Source organism: Pelodiscus sinensis, chromosome 2, assembly GCF_052426305.1.
Source record: "Pelodiscus sinensis isolate ZL-2025 chromosome 2, ASM5242630v1, whole genome shotgun sequence".
Lineage (NCBI taxonomy): Eukaryota > Metazoa > Chordata > Testudines > Trionychidae > Pelodiscus > Pelodiscus sinensis.
In genome coordinates, this window is record NC_143053.1 from 169,652,453 (window position 1) to 169,673,738 (window position 21,286).

At 40.8% G+C, this 21,286-nt stretch overlaps 1 protein-coding gene across 2 annotated transcripts in view; it reads right to left on the reverse strand.

Moving 5' to 3' along the window:
* The window catches only part of POU6F2 (POU class 6 homeobox 2), a 402,341-nt gene that overhangs the window by 26,326 nt on the left and 354,729 nt on the right, over positions 1-21,286 (reverse strand). For both annotated transcript variants that reach the window (XM_075921733.2, XM_075921734.2), the window contains exon 7: positions 4,688-4,894. In XM_075921733.2, the coding sequence (XP_075777848.2) occupies positions 4,688-4,894 (207 nt within the window). The remainder of the gene's footprint in view (positions 1-4,687; positions 4,895-21,286) is intronic.

Below are 21,286 nucleotides of genomic sequence, written 5' to 3' on the forward strand. Positions count from 1 at the left end.
TTACACAACAGGTTGAACCTCTCTCTTGTCTGAGACTCCCTGGTCCAGCAACATCTGTGGTCCGGTAGGTCCATGGTTCTAGACCAGAGAGCTGGGTGGCCATGGAACTGGCCACAGCAGCCCCGAGGCAGCAGAGCCTTGGCAGCCTCAGTGGCCTCAGGGAAGTGGAGCCCTGGCAGGGGGAGCAGAGCTATAGCTGCCCCCGTGGCCCCGGGGAGTGGAGCCCCAGTGGCTCCAGGGCAGCAGAGCCACAGCAGACAATGCTGTCCCAGAGCGCTGGAGCAGTGGAGCCCCAGCAGTACCGGGGAATGGAGCTCTGGCAGCCCTGTGGAATGGAGCTGCAGCAGTCCTGATGCCCCAATGAGTGGAGTCCTGGCGGCCATGGAGCTGGGAAGTCCCGGTGGCCCTGGGGCTGTGGAGCCTGGGTACCCCATCAGCCCTGGGGAGCCAAACCCTGGCATCTCCAGAGCTGCAGCAGCCCTGCTTTTGCAAAGCCCCAGCAGCCCTGGGACAGCAGAGTCCCAGTGGTCCTGTGGCAACAGAGCCACGGCAGCCCCAGGGAGCAGAGCCCAGCAATGGTGGCCAGGACTGGCCAGTAGAGCTGGGAGTTGGTGGCCTGGAGGTAGGAGAGCTCCAGTGGGTCTGCTAATGGATCCTGGGAGAGCCTGGAGTCCGTCAGCAGAGGGATGGAATTGACCTTCCCTGGACCTTCAGGACCAGTCAGGGAAGTCCAACCTGTACTTGAAACCTGCAAGTGACCTGTGGCTCATGCTGCAGCTGAAACCAAACTCCCACGCATATGTGTCAGTCAATTTGACCTGGGGGAAAGTCAGAGGCTCAGGAACACACAGTGCATGGGATTGTAAACCTGATCATCTTGGCTAATAGCCATTGATAAACCTGTCCTCCATGAACTTATCTAATTCTTTTTTGAATATTTTTGGTCTTCACAACTTCCCCATGCAACATGTTTCATGAGTTGACAGTGTATTGTCTGAAGAAATACTTCCTTTGTTTGTTTTAAATATGATGATTATTAATTTCATCAGGTGACTCTTGGTACTTGTGTTATGTGAAGGAGTAAATAACACTTCTTTATTCACTTTCCCTCCTTAGTCAACTCTTTTCCATCCTCATATGGATGCTGTTCTATTCCACTTATCATTTGTGTTGCCACTTAACGTATCTTTTAGGAGATGGGGCAACCAGGACTGCAGGCAGTATTCAAAATGTGGCCACTATATTTCTTATATAGTGTCACTATCGTTCTTATTTTAGAATCTATCCCTTTCCTAATGATTCCTAATATTCTGTTAGCTTTTGTAACTGCTGCTGCACATTGAACAGATATTTCCAGAGAGCTATCTACAAGATCTTTCTTGATTAGTAAGTGATAATTTTGACCCCATGGTTTTATATGTATAGTTTGGATTTTATTTTCCAAGGTGTATTACTTACTTTGTGGTTATCACAATTGTTACACAGTTATCCAGTTTTGTGAGATTCCTTTGTAACTCTTTGCACCAGCTTTGGGTTAGCTATCTTGAATAGTTTTATACCATCTGCAAATTTAGCCACCTTACTGTTTACCCCTTTTTCCATAGTATTTGTGAATATGTTGAACAGCACTTTATATACTTTTACATCTCACAGTGGGAAAATATGTAAGAGAAACATAATAGAAAAAATATTTTAAATTAAATAAAGCTACTGAGGGCTAGAGGCTTTCTGCTACACCAGTGGTTTTTTTGCTCAACTATAGTTTACAATGGATTCATATGTACCTAGAGAAAATCCTGCAGGCTAAGGTGGCTTACATAACCATTTGTGGGCCTGCTGAAAAACTGAGAGGAAACCTCAGAGTGACTACGATGACTGACTGGGATAAACATTGAATGAATAATCAGATCCGACTGCAGAAGAGAATCTGATACCATTGCTGAGTTTCCAAGAGGCTGGAAAGTTGCACGCTGAGTTGTAATTGGCTGTAACCCCATTTTACAACACCATTTTTACTTCATTGGTTTATTTTGACATTCTCAAAACTTAAAAAAAATGGTTTGTAATTTTTTCCTCCCCAATACACTTTAAGAAATTTGAAAATTTTCTACCAAATACTGGTACCAAATACCAAGCTCCTGAGTATCTGCAGCTCCTACTGAGTTTAAGCAGAATTGTTGCAAGTCATCTCTTCTGAAAATTAGCCTTTTATAGCAGGGGAATAAAGATGAGTTGAAACAAAACATTGAAAAATCCCTCTCTTATGGGAAGCTTCATATCTACAGTAAAAAATTGTGACTTGGGTTTATATTTGGCAGACAACAGGCTACATTCAGTACAGACGTATAGCTTGTGTGATCCCATTTACTGTTCAAATGGCCCAACCACCAGTATTGTTATATTACATTTGATTTTTCACATGAGCATCGGCACTATGAACTTCTTATGCCTCAGCTTCAGCTGAAACCAATGCCAAAACGTCACTGACTTTTGTTGGGGGCCTTAGGAAAAATCATGACATGCCAGTAGAGGGAGCACAAACACACAGAACTATTTTTCTATAGCTCTGATTAAAATAGTGATTTCATAGTATTTTTAATATATTGGGAGTTTGTATTAGCTTTTTTTTTTACATCCACATAAAGGAGGACATTCTTCATCAACTTAACATAGACTTAAGAAAGGGAATTTTTTTGGTGCTGAACTACTTGGGGCAACTTATTAAAATCCCGGCATTTGACCGAATAGGGTCAGCGGGATTGGGTTCAGAGCACCTGGTCTTTAGAAAAACCTCGCCTTAAATAAATCTGGAAAAAATTGTTAATTCTCTTTTAAAAATGAAATCCCTCTAAGGACTCATTTTTTTGCTTTTAAAGATTCAGCTTCCTACTCAATAGAATATGAAGCAAATACACTATTTAACCTATATCCGTGTCTCCTTCATTTATTGGTGGGCAATTTATAGTAATTCTTCTTATTTATATGATACAATACGTAGCAGACCCTCAGCTGGTGAAAGCTGTCATAGTTCCATTGCCTTCCATGGAGCTGTGACAATATACATGAGCTGATGAATTGTCCCTATGTGTCTATAGTATCCATGCCGAGGCACTTGGTTGGGATGAGGCTTAACATATAATACGTTAAGGCCTGATGTGACTCTTCAGTCACTGGACCATCCCATTGCAACTAGTTGTACCACCTAGCAATAGTTCGTAGAGCATTGTGCTTCTCTCCATGAAAGCCTGACTCCGTGGGAGAGGAGAGGATGAGGCCTTGAATCCACTGCCATCCACTCCCTTCTCGCCCACTTTGGAGGGTCTAGTACCACAAGGAGTTCGAGCAGCAGCCAGCAGCGATCCCATAGGATACTGGCTCAGAAGACTGTTGTGATGCTTTTTAGACCTCTGCTAACAGGTTGTTGTGCCCCATGGTTGTCCTAAGATCTATGGATTTATTGAAGGATCTCAGGAGAGCAAAAATTTTTGTGAGTTTTATCCTCTGCTTGCTCAGAAAAGTGAGAAAGCCCTGTCCTCTCAGTGGGACAACCAGACGGAAACCATGGGATGAAACCTGCTGCATTTCCTATCTCATATGCAGATTTTCCATTACAGGGAATATATGGCTCGGGCTCTTTACATTCCTATTACTAAACATCTGAGGGTGGCATTTTCATAAACACACATCACTGGCCAAACTCTGCTCCCACTGAAGTTAATGGGACTAGTGACAGCAAAAGGAGTAGAGGTGGGACAATGCTGAGTACTTTTGAAAATTCCTCTCTTAAATAACCAAAAGATGATGCTGGCAAAAGAACAGTGCAACTATTTTAGAAATTCATTAGCTTTTTACATCTCCAGTTAAACAAGTTGAGATTAACTTTACCTTAGCATCTGCAAAAACATGGAACAGCTAACTAGTATTCAGGATGCATGGTTTATGGAATAGACTTATTGGTGTATAAAAATAAACTAAGGATCCATTATACCACCATCACAAATAAGTTGACCATTGAAATGGCAATCATAGCTTGGTATCATTGCACAGGTCTGTTCTGTATTTGCCTTTTTCTTTTTTCAGAGGAAAAGGTTTTGAATCATACAGCATTTCATTTTTTACAAACACAACAAGAACAAATTAACCTTGCCTTTAGAGTATTAGATGGTCGTGAAGGACTTAATGAACTAAGGAAGCCTTTTCTGAACTATATGAGGTTGCTACATCCATCCTGAAATTTGTGGATTGCATAGCACATTATACTGAATGATATTTTTTCACAACAATCTTTGGGTTTGCATGTGTATGTGCATATGCTCACCACATATTTCTTTCTTTTTCTTTTCTTTTCCTCAGTGACTAGCCTGTTTTTTAAAAGAAAAATGAAAAATACTACTGTATATTTTTGCAATTCACTATTATGGAAGTGCTTGCAATATAAGTCTCTCTATTCAGCTTTAGACAACAATTTTTCCTTTCAGATTCACACATAACTGGTTGAAGCAGAAGAGAGAAAAGTAAAACTGCTTATTTCAATTCTTTCTTTCCTGCTGAATGAGTCTGAATATAATTAAAATATACCTTTCATTAAATGCACAGAATGGTACTCAGGCTATGAAAGTGAGTAAGAAGCAGATGGTTATTTCTGTTGTGGCTGTTTTTGAAATCACGGAAGCCATCGATTATTTACCTGTTGGCCTGGTTTGAGTGGTGACAGTGTTATTCCTTGGGTGTTGATCACTGGTAGTATCTGGTTTCCAATGACTGTAGCAATGATCTGACCCTGGGCATTGGTCAATAATTGTGGGGTAATTGGCTGCACTTGAAGGCCCTGAGCTCCTCCTGCAGCTTGATTGGTTGGAACTGGATTAGGCATCAGAGGAATTGTTCCAATAATCTACAAGAAACAAAACAAGAGATGAAAATCTACACATAACACATATTTATTATATTTAACTTGTTTTATACACACACCTCTGGCTGTGTAGGCAGACAGGAATAGGCATTCTATATCTGGTGAATCAAAACTGTCCTTCTTTCCCCCACAGGTTCACCTACATAGCGCTTTTGATCCCAAATTGCTTGATAAATTGTAGGCTTGCGCTTGAAAACACACACACACACACACACACACACACACACACACACCGGAGGCATTGACATTTTGGCTAATGAAATGGGCAAAACCTTGCTGCCATAAAAATGTCACAAGCAGCCAAATCTATATGTGATGAAGAGAACAGAAAGAGCTGCCTTACTGAGTCAGACCATATTCCATCTTGCCTATATCCAGTCTCCAACAGTGGCCCATACCAAAGCTTCTGGGGGAGTGTACAGAAGTGGACAATTACAGAGTCATTCACTCCTATATTCCACACCCAGTTTCTGACAGTCAGTAATTTAGGGTTGCCATGAGCATGGGGTTGCCTATATTGTTGAATACCCATTAATGGACCTATACTGCATGAACTTATCTGGTTCTTTTTTGAACCACGGTGTAATTTTGGCCATCACAACGTCCCATAGCAATAAGTTCCACTAACTAGTTGTATATTGTGTGTGGAAAAAGTACTTCCTCTTGTTTGTAATAAGCCTGCTTCCTATCAATTTAGTCCAGTGAGTCCTGTTTTTTATATTGTGTGAAAGGATAAATAATTTTTTGCTCGCTGTTCAGGATTTTATAGACCTCTAACATATCGCCTTGAGTTGTGTCCCTTTAAGCTGAAGAGCTGTTTCTACGGTCTCATCTGAAAGAGCCACACATACAGAAACTTGCACCTAACTCCAGTCAGATACCTCAGAAAGAAGAAGAACTAAAGAGACCCCTTTGGCATTTGAACCTGTGGTTTTTGGATACTGAGGCATTTGAAACCCAACCAAAGAGCAGTAAGCAATCCCCTGAAATATTAACATGCACGTAAAACTGAAATATAGATAAGATGTCAGATGTGTCCTGAACAGTGGGGCCAACAGCCACCACAGGCCCCGGGACAAAGTGTGTGGGGGTTCAGCTACATCCCCCCCAAAAGGGTGGGGTCTCAGGTGGAAGGGGTGAGGCCTTGGGCAGTCAGCCCTTATCACCGCCTGGAGTATTTTGCACCCCCCCCCCACAGCCCTCAGAGCTGCAGGGAGAGGGCAGAGCGATGCTCTGACAGCAATTGAAAGGGGCCCAGGGCTCCAGCTGCTGCCACCGCTACTGCAATAGTGACAGTGGCAGCCAGGAGCTCCAGACCTCTTTGAATCTCCAGGTCCGGGATATTTGCCCCTTTTGCCTCGACCTGTCAGCAGGTCTGATCCTGAATGAAAGACAGCAGCAGAGCCGTCCCATCCATAGGATGAATCGGGGTGGCCGCCCTAGGCCCCAAACTTTTGGAGGCCCTGTGGCAGCCGCCTCAACAATCCTATGAATGGGAGGGATGTGAGAAACCTGGAGGATTATGGGGCCCTGACATGGAGGCAGCAGGGTTCACCTCCTCTCAAACCCCACTCATAGGTGACCCCACACATAGGTGACCCAGCAGCCTGCTCCACCCCACTGTCCTGCCCTCCCGGACCACTATTCCTGGCTTCTGTGTCTGGTTCCCACCACTGCGGAGAAGCTGAGCACAGCAGGCCAGGAGGGCAGTGAAGCAGGATGGAGCAGGCTGTTGGGCCACTCTGGCTCCCCTTGCTTGCGTGGTGAGTGGGAGGGAGGTGAACTCTACTGCAGCTATGCCAAGCCCCCATAATCACACGGGCTGTGTTGCTTGGGGGGTGAGAGTGGAGTGAGGCAGGCTTGCAGCAGGGGGTTGGCCCTCGGCTCTACACCTGGGACACTGGGGTGGGTTACCCTACGCCCCACATCTCTCTTGGGACAGCCGTGGACAGCAGGATCTTTTTACAAATCAGGTGAGGCTCATTAAAAAAATAGTTTTTTGAGATAGTGAGTAGCCAAAGTTATCTCCAGCATAATCCCACTGACTTCAAATGGCTCTTTTAAAATACATCCATGGAAAATAATACTAATAGCACTCTAGCACTCACACCGCCACTCTCATCTATAGATTTCAAACCCTATGAATAATGTGGCAGGAGTTTAACACAGCTCACTGTAAAAATAGCTTAGTCAGAATACCAGTGACTTGGTGGTCAGGTCACAGAAATATTATCTGGGACAGCAAGACTAAAGAAAGACTGTGGGTCTATTGAAAATTAAAGGGGATACACATATGAACTCCAACAGAGAAGAATGACAGGCCTGCATTGAAAGTGCTTGGACATATCATTCAGTGGCATTCAGGACTGTCCAGGGTGATGCTGACATGCCTTCTTTCTTAGACTAAACATTCTGAGACAAAACCAGGGGTTGGAAGCCTGGGGTGGGAAGGACAGAAGGATTAAGAGGAAAATTGTAGTCCTCAAAATGAAAACAGAAGAGAATGTAAAAGTTCCACCCTGCACTAGCTTTTCAGTGGGATGGCCAGGCGGAGTATTGAACCCACCGGTCTGAACTATGTAATGACACCAAGAAACATTTTCCATGCTGAAAGCGCTGTACAAATATTATCTAATTTAGCCTAACTACATCCCTGTCAGGCAGATAGTTAAATAACCAGACGGGGGAAACTGAGAGAGAGAGAGAGAGAGAGAGGTGAAGTGACTTGCCCAGGATCAAACAGCAAATGAGTAGCAGAGTCAGACTCAGAACTGCCCCAGCAGTGTATCTTTCTCCAGACCACACTGTTTCAGGCATCCTCATTTGGGGATAGCATAAAGCACAGCGTGTTAGTCACCTCACATGTCCTGGAAGGTTTATGGGCTAATACAATATATTATTTCATTTTCAGCAAGTGTTAACAAAAGGGAAGAAGAACCCTTCTTCATTTCATCAGCAGAAACTTTGCATAGGGATCTCATTACATCACCATGTCAGTAAAGGACATGGCCTTGAGATGCTGCTATTGGGCGTATAACTTTAAGCATAAAGATTTGAATCCCTGTAAGGCAAAAAATGCTGCTCTGCTTTATCACTAATAGCTGTGTTTGCATCCATATTTAAAAGGCATTTCTTTACACTGCAGCTTGGACTGCATTTCTAGACAGACAGTATTGAAGAGGACACTTCATAAGGTCAGAAGCAGAAGGATATTGATGCGTGTTAATGTGTGTCATACTATACTGTAGTCTGTTCCCTGTACACACACAGCCAAAGACACTGGGGAAAGGATATATAATACTGAGCTGTCCTATCAGTTTAGGCACACAAACATGTTGAAGGTGTTTAAAGTTACCTTGTTAATCGTGAAGACTAAAGGTCTCCTTACTAAGTCAAGTATAGGAATCGAATTCCTAAACAACTCCTGGAGACAACAAACAAAAACTAAAACTCTTGTTAGTAATGATCATACTACAAAAGCATAATTTAAAAAGCTTTTTTGGGGGTCTATTTCACAATCTTTTCCAGAATCCATGCAATTCAAAGCCAGCACAAAACATTGGCAATTGGACTGTAGGTAGAGCCAATATGTAACGTAACATACAAAGCAGTTCTAATTGTGAGAGAGTTATTTATAGAGCCTCCATCTTCTCTTTCCTTTTAGGGTCTGTGTTTCCCTTACCTTTCAATGGGCCAGAACATCAACTGAGCTCCATTGACTTAAATGATCGACACCAGTTGAACATCTGACCCCTACCATTGCTAGAGAAAGGCACAAAATAGAGAGCTGAACTAAAATGAGAGATGCACTTCAGATGTAAAATTTTCATTTGTCTCCTAACTTTCTTGGCAATCCATCATTTTGGTTTGGACCTTTCTCTAATTAATATGCCAAGGATGAAATCCTGTTCCCATTCAAGTCAATGGGAGTTTTGCCACTGATTCAATAGGGCTTCAATTTTTTTAGTGTGATTCTAGTATTTTTGCTGAATATTTAGTAGACTCATCAATTGCTTCTTTAGTGAACAATAATTATCGGCAGTTGTTTGCTTCTGTATGCTTCCCAAACTCAAACAGCATTTTTGTTGAGCAGTTCATTTCTAACATCAAAGAAAAATTACAATCATTTTAATTTGTTTGGTTGCTTGGCAAGATGTCACCTGGTGTGACACATTAAACTATTTGAGCACTCTAGGATTCGGCTGTACTAAAGAACTGGGATTTTTTTTTCGCCAGCAAATACACTATAGTAATTTTGCCCAAAATGCATTTTTTGCTTTTCAAAAAATTCATTCAAACCCTTGAAAACAATAGAGGGTGAGAAATAACTTTCACATTTCAAATTGATGTGATCATTTTTGTTCTCCTATGAATTCAAACATGACTTCATTTTAAATGATTTTTAAAGACACAGTTACTACTATGATATGATTGTAATTATCATTATTATAGGTGGAGCTTGTAGGATGCCTATTATTAAGGTTGTTTGATGCTTCTCATTATAAAACCCTCTTTTCAGTTGCTTATAATAAAGGGTTTTGGTGTCTAACTACATATTTTATTTAAAAAATCTTTTTCAGTTTAGTTAGAATGCTTATAGAACTTGTTTTAATCTATATCAGGGCTACTGAACACGTGAATGCAGCCCACGGCCCATTTGTTTACGGCCTGCGGTGTAGTTTGGGTTTACACGGGGCTCAACACATGGCCTGCAGGTGGGGTCCTTTGAACATGGCCTCCACTGGGAACATGCTCCACAACAACGAGGCATCTCACAGGCGGGGTGAGCACTGAAAGATGCAAGTGGATGGGCTGGCTGGAACAGATGGGTACAGGGCGTCGGCGTTTCTAGCCCCCAGAGAGGAGGTGCCGGGAGTGCTGGGGCATTGTATGAAAGAAGCTATTTCATATATTTGCATATATATTGGCATGTACATAAAACCACACTTAAGTTGCGGCCCTCGACATGTGCTGTGAGTATCATTGTGGCCCCCGGGGCTTTCAAAGTTGAGTAGCCCTGATCTATATGATAACGTAAGTTCCTTTCTTATGTTTAAATCATGATGCTTCTTGAATGTGACTTTTTTCTAGTTTAATATGAATATTAAAATAAATGACATTAAAAGAGTGTTAAGGTTGCAAAGTAAAGGTGCTGGGGAAGGATTGTGTCCAAGGCTGGAACTACTGCCTAGTGCCTACTCTGGGCTAAGTGGCCCACTCATGAGAGCTGGTGGTCTCTTTGCCTAGTGGCTAGCATCAAGGGCAATGTCACCCAATGGCAAAAGTCTGTAGTTGAGGGGAGGAGAACTCAGGCCCATCCTGCTTCACCAGGTTCCAACCAAGAGCTCCTCAAAATAATAATCCTGATACATGGCCTAGAGATGGGCACCCTTATACCTGTTCTCTGGGTCACTTTCTATCCCTCCTTCTATTCCACCACTGTCTGTATCATGGCTCTGTGTTGGAATCCCCCTTGGAATCTTCTCAGGTCACCCTCTAGAACATCTTCCCATATCAACAGCAGTTCACCATCCCTGGTCTCTGCAGTTAAAGGGACTGCTGTGCCTTGACTGTGCAGCACAGTCCTGGTTGCAAGGAGTCCCGTGGCTTCTCTAAAGGAAGCTGCAGCACCCAACTGCTTTACTGATCAGTCTACACAGACTGAGCTGAGTTGCTTCCTTTTGAACTCTCCTTCCATTGAAAGCTTGTCCAGCAGGGGCAAAGGGGTATGGCCTTGTGTCCAGAGTAACTGCTTAACCCTTGTCTTACCAGTGTGGGGTTGGTGCACCCTATCCCATAAGCACTCAAAAGTAAAGAAAGGCCAGAAGTAAGGCTGCTTGTGCAAATTATATGAAATCCCTTTGTGCACAGCTATTAGGATACATGTTTAGCTACCTGCCTCCCTCAGTGCACAGGATGGATAGTGCTTAGGAAATGAGTCATATATTCAGAGTTTTTATGCTTGTCATTCAATTAGTGGTCCTAACTTATTTACTGCAAACCTTCTCAAGCCTGCAATGTCTCTGGACCAGAGAGTCCCAGCAGCCAGAAGTTGGGTGGCAGGAGGTCCTGCAGCTGGGAACACTGCTGAGGCCGGGAGTCCAGCCAGGGCCAGTAGCAGCAGTACCAGCAGCCCAAGCAGAGCCAGCAGCCCTGCTGGCGCTGGAAGTAGAGCTAGTACAGGTGGCTGGCTGAGGGGCTGGCAGCTGGAGCTAGGAGCGGAGCTGGGCTGAAGGGCCAGAATTGACTTCCTCTGCTGCCGCAAACTCTCTCTTTCATGTCCCGAGGGTGCCAGACCAGGAAGTCCAAACTGTATTCATTTCCTCGGGGCTTTTTTATGTCTCTTATCACTATAGAATTTGAGTTTATCACATACATTAATTTATCTCCATTGCAAAACAGGAGAGCATTATCACCCCCATTTTACAGATGGGGAAACAAAGAGACTTACCTCAGGCCACAGAGTGGGTCAATGGTAGAGCCAGGATAGAATCCCTGTGCTCATTCCTCTGAAGCATAACTTTTAGCATCTCTAGGCTATTGTGTAAATGTTTTTGAAATTCCTCTGCCAGTGCAAAGAGAGGAAGCCCTGCAGACTGGGGTGGCTAATTGTGTACCTATTTGTACATTAGCTACAGAATTGTGATTTTGTTTAAATGGATAATATTAGCTGTTTGTTTCCCAACAGTGGATCTGTTCTTATTGCTGCTGTTACATTTATTGAGGTTTGAAATTTGTTTAAACATGTTCTAAAATGTATCATGTGTTGGATTTTTTTATTAGTTCTTCTCCAACAAGCATTCATCTTCAGTCAGAAATAGACATGCTGTCTTGTTTGGCTGTTTCCCCAGCACAGCCAAAGGCAGATGGCAAATTGTGGCTAAATGAATGGTTTAACATCTGCCTTTGTCTCTGTTCATAAACAGCTGACACAAGGCAAAGACGGGCTTCACTGGACTGTTTCTGATGTAAACCAAAGGCGGCTGCCAAGCAAATGCTGCTGCTCATTTTGAAAACGGGGTTGTGAAGTATTAAAGAAGGGAAAGGCTGAGATTTTTTTCAGCAGTAGGGCCCCAAACCATTTATCGCTTGGCTTTATTAGTGTGTCACTTTGCACTTGAAAAAACTTATCCAGTTTTGATCTTTTAATCAATGGAAAAGCTGTTCTAAAAACCAAAAAGCCCATATGCACATGAAAACCATTTAACATCCCATACAACAAGCAGAGGATGTGTGAAAGGTTTACATTTAAAGTAGTGAACATTGCTAAGTTGGCGGTAGGGAGGAGAGATGGCCACTAATACAATAGAATGAAAACCCCAAATCAATACTAAAAGGAAACTACATTTTAACGGAAAATAAAGCAGCTTTATTAATAAACAAACACAAATATTTAAAAAGAGAAATAATCGTTTTTAGAATGAAGCTCAATGCTGTATATTTTCCTGGAGTTCACAATGAATTCAATCGTTGTCAAATGGAGAAATTATTTGCTTGCTGCTTCCCATCACATTCTGTACCAACTGTACAGAAAAGGACTCTTGCTCTGAGCGAGTCTTCCAAGGTTCAAGCAACCAAGTTCAGTGGTCAGAAGGGCTCTCATGGGTAGAAGTGAACAGCAGCAGTCAAAATGTCTTTATTCTTGGATGTGAAACTCCTGATCCCAATTGCTAGAAGAATCAGTACCTTAGGGACCTTATTCCCCAGACGATGAAAATTGGTCCACCTGCAGTAACATATGTATTGCTCACGTAGTAGCTAACACATAGAGGTTATAGAATACACTGGCCTGCTTGCTAGTAGACTCTTTCTTCTCATGCCTAGGTCCATATACAGCCTCTTAGCCTATCCATTCATAGCATTCTCCACACCATCAGGTCTGGTCTGTGCCTTCAGTTAATTTTCAAAGGTACATAGTGATACATGGTGGCAATTCCAAAATCTCATCTCATCCTGGTAATCCTCAGGAACAGCTTCATTGCCCACCAAGAGCAGTCTGGGTGTCACTGAGTACATATTTTCTACATGTGTGACTCTGGTCACTTCCATGCCCTGTGGAGGATCTGTCTGGATGCAGGGAAACACCTCACCTAAGACCTTCATCTGAAAGGTAATGTGTCAAGGGTATTAATGTATGCCAAAAGATAAAAGCAACAGCAAATACAAAACTACCCTGTCAATAATCTCCATCTCTGATAACACAATTTCTCCATCTTACTTGGCTAAGAAATTTGATGTGCCATGCACCCCAGAGAAAATAACACCCATTGCATGCCGACTGCACAGTGAGTTATATTATCTCCTTACCAATGGCATTCCAGAGAGGCTTTGAAATACTTTGGTTATGTTATGCTTCCTTGGCAAGGCCTGCATTTTTGTGCTGATTTCATCTGTCTTCTTTGGCAGATCCTTGTATTTTCACCTCCATCTCCTTGTATTTCCGCTGAAGCTTTAACTCACCTTTGCTATCTGTGGAATTCAAAGTAACTTATAATTTTTAGAGTGCAAAATAGCTCCAATGAATACTGCCATCTAGTACATAAAGGCACAAAATACAATACATTACTTTCCATCTTAATCATCTTAGTCACAAAGTCCATCCCTTTAGGTTTTCTTCTCAATCCCTTGCATTGCCACTGAAGTATCTAGTATTAATGATGTCTGAGACAAAACCATCCACTCAGAGTGACACAGACTTTTAGCAAGAAGATGGTGAAATGTTCTTGGATTAAGAGTAGTATGAAAAGATTATTAGCCACATATGTGCACATCCTCTAGCTGGTCTTCAGTTTGATGATCCTTAGGCATGAATCAAATATTCCTTAAGAATGTCACACTTCCCCTTTCTGCAGACAGTTCAGTGGCTATAATAACATGGTTAGCAGTGCATAACTTTGGGCATCACAACTTTGTGGGACCAGAGTCCTTACACTCTACAATGGAAACATTACAACACACATGATTCATTCTCTGACACAAAAGGAGATTGATAAGCTTCTTGAAATGTTTAAAACTAATAAGTGAAAGTTCTTCTTCACACAGCACATAGTCAACCTGTGGAACTCCTTGCCACAGGAGGCTGTGAAGGCTAGAACTATAACAGAGTTTAGCAGAGGTCAGACTCAGGAGATGGGGAGAGGACAGTGGCTTAACAATATAGAGACACATCTTCAGGGTAAAGTCGGCTTAGGAACATTGCTCTTTATTCTTGAATTTTTTAAATAAGATCTATTATCTCGATGTTTATTTAGTGGAACATGAAAAACAATAATTTTAACAGACAATGGATTTTTCTCAGGTGCTGTTTTCATGCTACCTGTGTGACATTTCCTTTTAAAATAACAATCACTAAGTTTTTGCCACTTATGGGTGTATGTATAGGGGGACGTTTTTGATGCTGCTAGTTTATTGTTATCTTCTGGCTTGTCACCACAGTTCCAGACGGTGTGGAACTGAATGCAGGAGATCAAACACCAGCTCGCTTTCTCAGTGCTTGGGCTAGGCATGTGTGTAATCAGTGCCTCAAATTTGATTTTCTATATCATCCTAGCCATAGAAGTTGTTCTGCAAGTGGTTTAACTTTCAGGTGAAAATGTGTTGAACCTAGAGCTGAGAAATCATATTTAGTATATTTTGCTTTTTATATAGTAGTGATTTTTGTGATTTTGAAATGAGCTTTAAGTCTGATCTAGACTGGCCACCTCTAAGGGCTAGAGGCTATTTCATTCTTCAATTATATTCTAATTTTCTTGACCTGTCTATCAAGATAGATAACATGGGTGCCAATTAATAGTAAGTGCGTATTTTGTTATTTGGGCACTCATCCACGCAGGAACTGGGCTGAAATCAGAGCCTGAAGTTCATCTCAAACACAAGAAGACATTCAAAAGATAATAACATTCAGCACAGCAAACCTGGGTCAGAGACAGTAAGCTAAACCAATAATTTCAAAGTGAAATGGTGGGTAGCCCATCACTAAATCCTTGAGTCATCTAGTTTCACTTTCCTCATTATCAATTTATTCCACACTATGTAAAATACTTACTGAAAAACATCTTGAAATAATTTTCAAGTGGAAATTTAGAGTGACATAACTCAATAGATACAGAGAGGCAGGAATGATGTCTGAAATTACACTAAACTCTAGTTCAGAGAAAGCGATTACAGGTTCCAAATCAGCAAATGTGGGACAAATCAAGAGCAAGTGATGCACGAGATTATGTCATTAGCTATTATAAAACCATCTTCCCAATGCCCAGATACTATGGTGATAGGTGCATTAGAAACGTATTGTTGACAGTCAACCCATCCATGCATTACTAAAATGACTATCAATATTGTATCTGGGCACCAAGATGACTGTTTTAAAAGTTGATGACAGTCTTACTCATCACCTGCTCCTGAGCTGTCAAACACCATAAACCCATTGAGTAAATAAGAGTAAAACTGTTGGTCTTATTATTTAATAATAATTTATATAGTGATAGTATCCAAAGGCCCAAATCAAGATTGAAATAGATGCTAGGCAAACACATTGGAAGGCACGTTTCCCTTCCCTGAAGAGCTTACAATCTAAACAAGCTTAATCTTATAGCACAGAAATGGCTTTAGCAATTGATATATAAATTGTTCAGAGGAATCACTTCTCCAACCACTGAAAAACAGCCACCTGTAGGGTGGGATTTGACAGTCACAGAAAACCTATGTAAGAGTTTTAGGACAAAAGAAAAATGAACATTTCATTTAGTTGAAAATGGAAGGAGAATATATATATATATATATATATATATATATAGGCCAAATGTAATTAACAGAGTTGGAAAATGGCCACAACTTCAGGGTCATAACCCTAACAATTGCAAAAAAAGTGCCACCTGAGAACAAGTGTGATAAAGCTTTCTTTTATATCTCATTTGCCATACAGCACCTCCAGTGCCTCAACATGCTGCGGTACTAAGGGATGATTGTTACTTATGTTAGTACCTGCACCGTTCTTAAAAAGAATCCATCCAAATATCAACCTCACATTACCTTGCTTTGCTTGTGAGATTTGACAGGACCACACGAGAAGGTAGTCTGGCGGCAAAATAACCTCGAAAAAGAGTTATCTATTTGCTGAACTGAAAACCAGGATCAACCTCTTAATTGAATGAGTATTGGACATAGGAGAATATCCTAGCTAAATATAGGATATGCCATGATGTCACTTGCTGTTTGATTTGACCCTGTGGCTATGTCTAGATTACAAGCCTCTTTAAAAAAAGAGCATCTAGACTGCAGCCAGTACTTTTGAAAAAGCAAGCCGCTTTTTCAAAAGAGAGCACCCAGGCAGTCTGGATGCTCTCTTTCGAAAAAGCACAGTTTGCATTATATAGCACCTTTTTTCAAAAGAGCACTTTCGAAAAAAGGCGTTATTCCTTGTAAAACGAGGTTTTCTGTGGTAGAAAAAACTGCCGCGTTCTTTCGATTTACTTTCAAAAGAACGTGGCAGCAGTCTAGACGCAGGGGAAGTGTTTTTGAAAAAAATCCTGTAGTCTAGATATACCCTAGGGGTACGTCTAGACTTCGAGCCTCTTTTGAAAAGGCTTTTTCGAAAGATACTTCCGAAAAAGCCTCTTATGAAAGAGAGCGTCTAGACTACAGCCAGTACTTTTGAAAAAGCAAGTCGCTTTTTCGAAAGAGAGCACTCAGGCAGTCTGGATGCTCTCTTTAGAAAAAGCACAGTTTGCATTACATAGCGCCTTTTTTCAAAAGAGCACTTTCGAAAAAAGGCATTATTCCTCGTAAATCCCTGTACTCTAGACTCACCCTGAGTGTGTAAAAATGATATAAAAACAAGATAATAGACCTGAAATGCACTTTGTTCATTTATTTGACAAAAATAACTTTGTTTTAATGAATATAAAATAAGGAGTATTCTGTAGTATAGTTTATAAAAGTACTGAAGTCTTAATAATATGAAACTTCACGAAAGTATCTATTACTAAATCTAAGCTCATAAGTGGGGACAAATCACTGTGTAAGGGCGGGTGTGTGAGAGACAGAAAGAGAGAGATAGAAATTATGAGGTGTGAGGATGAGTGAAGTGCAAATTACCACAGTTCTACCTCATTGCAATTCATGTGCAGAGCATTTTAATTATGGCTAAGAGTAGATTTCCAACTTCACAAGTCATGAAGTCTACTCACTTGTAAGATACAGCAGGATGTATTAACTACCCTTAGAAAACTATCAATATTTCTGCCTGCTCAAAAACCAGCTCAAATAAAATGCATTAAGAAATGAGAGCTCTTTGATGCTTTGAATACATAAAGAATATAAAAAAGGTTGCAAATAAGTTTGTAGGAAGAAGCAAGAGAGGAAAAAAAAGGTCAATTAATTGCCACCATAATACAGGATCCAAATATAAACATGTCAGTGAAGTAAGCAAGGAATATAAAAATAATTACCACTAATAATTCTGTTCATTGCTTGTTTCAAGCCAGAATTTTACTTTCTTCATTGAGATAAAATTCTGTGCACACATATTTGGCTCTGAAATGGTGGGTTTTTTTGTTTTCAAAATATGAGAAATAAAACTACTCTTGGACCTTTACAGCATGAGGCAGGCTAAATAATTGAGATCCTAAAAGTCTTTTTCAACAGCCATTTCCTTTTACTAACAGAGCTATCATTATGCTGCCCTTTAGCAACAAATATCTAGTAGGGAAATTTCATAGCTCAAGGAAGCTCACAAGCCTCCAAGGAGAGACGCCAGCACGTTGATCCAATGTCTACTCTGACTGGATACAAAGCTATTTTGGGTTTAAAATCATATTAAGTCATCAGTCCTATTTCTGATTTCACTTATATTGTACGTAAATCATGAGTAAATGCATTGACGTAAATGGAGTTAAACTGGGTAAAACAAATGGTGAGATCAGAATCTTATAACGTTGATATAATGCAGTATGACATTAAACCTCAATCAATTATTCATGATCTTTTATCTCAATTTTTCCATGGGCTTCTTTCATTATTTTTGCAAAAGAAGTCAAGTTTTGACCAAAACCACATTGGTCCTGATTTTCAAAAGCTCCTCAACCAGGCCTGTGATTTTGCATCCTCACTTAATTCTGTGAGCTACTGAGACATGCAACTAGCTGCATGTTACTGCAAATGAGATAGTTGGATGTATTACGGTAGTGATTAGCCGTTGTTTATTTGAAGGCATAAAAACCTGACACCAAAATTGGAGTTCACTTTTCAGAATCAGGCCTATTGCTTTTGAAGATCTAATTTAGTCAGTAAGTGCAATGTAGTACAGTTGGCCTCCAACATTTTACCTTGTGCCTTTTTTTAGCTCTATCTGTGGCCTGCCCCTACGTAGGAGGCAGGGACAGGAGCCCTGCGAGTTGGGACATTGGCAGAGGTAAGGAGGTCAAGGCTGGGACACAGACAGGCTGGCACCTTGAGATCTGGGCCTGGAGCCCTGGCCATGGGGACTGGCAGCCTATGCTGTGGTCCAAAAGCAGAGCTCTCTCTCTGCTCCCCATGGGGTCTGACACAAGTCTCAGCTGCACTCGCCCCAAATGTTCCTCTGTGTTCCCCTCGGGGAGCATGCCCCACAGTTTGGGGACCTCTGATATAGTAAATTAATTAAGTAAGCCTTAACATAAGATAAATCAACCAGATTGTAGGATTTCCCCCCATCACTTCAGAAACCCCATTGCCGAGTCAATAATGTTTCACTTCACCCTTCAAAATATGAATTGCTACCCTGGTGACACTGTAGTTAATGCCCCAAAATAGTAATATTTTTATATGATTTTTCTTTTACTTTGTCTGAAACTAGGTTTCAATTTCCACTGAAGCTAGAGGAATTTGGGGAGAGCATTTCTTCTTTTACTTGATGTACTTGGTTAAATACTACTTACATTATTCTGGTGAGAGGTTCCATTGAAGCTACAGATATGACTCTCAAATAGAATTTCATCCTAAATTAATTTTAAATAAGGAATTTAAGTTGACCCTTATTCTTTAGTGTACATTTGATTGCCATGCAATGGCAATTTCTGGAAGCCTGAATTAATCTTCTGGATACTTGTGTTCAGGTTTCAACCTTTATGGCTCCCACTTTCATTGCTTTATTAGTATTATTATTTGTATTGTGTTAGCATGTAGGAGTTCCTGTAATGAACTAGGACCCCCTTGTTCAAAGTATTATACAAACATAGAAACAAAGAGCTTACAGTTTCCGTACATTCCTCGAGTGCCCAACATGCCCATTTACTTTAAGACTGATGTTCAAGAGAACCTATTTGGTGCTCAAGAAATTCAGGATACAGCATCTCAGATTTGAAATCCATTGCTCAGTGCGGAAATTTTTTAAAAGAAAATATTCTCTATTTAGTATGATTCCCAACCCCATTCCAGCCAAATAAAAACAACCATGTGAGTGTCTCATACATAGACATATCTTGGGAGAGGAAACACAACTACAACTGAAATCAACGGGAATTATAGGGTTCTAAGATTCTGCTGGCCCCCAAATAGTAAATCCATTTCTACATTAAAAGGGGGAGATCATCCAACTCCAACCTACATAAGGTTTGACACCTGCAGCACTCAGATCAGAAATGAAAGTTAAAGAAGTGTAAACAACAAAGAACCTCGACAAAGAAAGAGAGGTCTAAAAAAGAAAAAAAAAAAAGAAAAGAATGTTATCTAATATCCATTTGTTTATCACAATCAAGCTTTATGATTCAAAGCTGATTTATATATATTTTATGAAGAGAATATCCATTGTAGTGGCAAAATTAAATGTATTTTGAAACTTGTATGTGACATTTATCTATCTGCTCTATCAGAAAAAAGTTGTCATATTCATTCAAACACATATTACTTTTTCAATTTCCTGCCAGTAATGTTTTTTTAATGTTCTTTAGGGCGAGACCACAGCATTTCTCATTTCTCACAACAAAGACCATAACTCATTAGAATTATGCTGATGAGTTTATCCCATAAAAATTGCATCACCCTTTTCATAGATGAACAATCTGCACTCTTATCCATGACCATCATGGCTTTTATTTATTTATATTTTTAAATACAGAGGCAGGTAAAGAGAGCTAGGTGCAGCCTTTCAAACCACTCACACTCTTAGTTACTTGTCCACCCAACCTTCTTCAGATGTTCATAAGACAAAATATAAAGTCACAGTGCATTTTTATCACGTTTGAGATTCTATGCTAAGCCACATGAGATAACTAATGTAGCAAAACTATTGAAACACCTTATCTCCTGTCTCCTCTGCCGAAGGTTTGATTTTGATTGTAAATGTGTCTAAACCAAATGCTCAAGAATAAACCATAGTGGTGTGCACCAGACAGGGACAGGGGATCAGTAGGTATTAGTAGTTAGAGTTGAAGAAAATGCCTATTAGATTGAGTCAATTTAGAACAGAGAGAGAACATTATGGGGAAGCTTTTCAGAGGCAGAAAGGGCAGTCTGGCACCCAAGTCAGTAGGAACTGAGCTAAGTTCCTTAGGACCTACCGAAAATCCCAGCCTTACTTTTTAAAAGGATATCATAGTAAGAGCCTGATCCAATGTCCAATGAAATCAATGTGAGTCCTTAAATTGACATAGAAGAGCAATGTCCTATGTCTTAGCAAAAAGGCCACATCATTCCTTATTGGTCTAGTGATACTGTATAATAATGTACAATTAAGAGCCAAATTCTCTGCTGGTATAAATGAGCACAGTTCTATTGACCTCACTCATTTACACTGAGAGAGATTTTGGCCCTAAGTTACAAGATGAATCTTTCATCCTATCATAAATAACAATATAAACATAATAAAAGGATTTGTTCAATCTTTTTGGGTATTAAAAACCAAGTTCCCACTAATCTTTTCCATCCATGTGTGGAATGAATGTATGTGCACTGATGCATGTGTGAATGTGCACCACTTATAGAAACAAAAAACCTAGCTGGAGGTACACTGCTAATCAGGTGGGCGGCATTTGTTGTAAGCAAAACTCGTGAAGTCATTCTGCCGCTCTACTCTGCACTAGTTAGGCCTCAGCTGGAGTACTGTGTCCAGTTCTGGGCGCCACATTTCAAGAAAGATGTGGAGAAATTGGAAAGGGTGCAGAGAAGAGCGACAAGAATGATTAAAGGTTTAGAGAACATGACCTATGAAGCCAGGCTTCATGAACTGGGCTTGTTTAGTTTGGAAAAAAGAAGATTAAGGGGGGACATGATAGCGGTTTTCAAATATCTAAAAGGGTGTCACAAGGAGCAAGGAGAAAATTTGTTCCTCTTGGTTTCTGAGGACAGGACAAGGAGTAATGGGCTTAAAGTGCAGCAGGGGAGGTTTAGATTGGACAT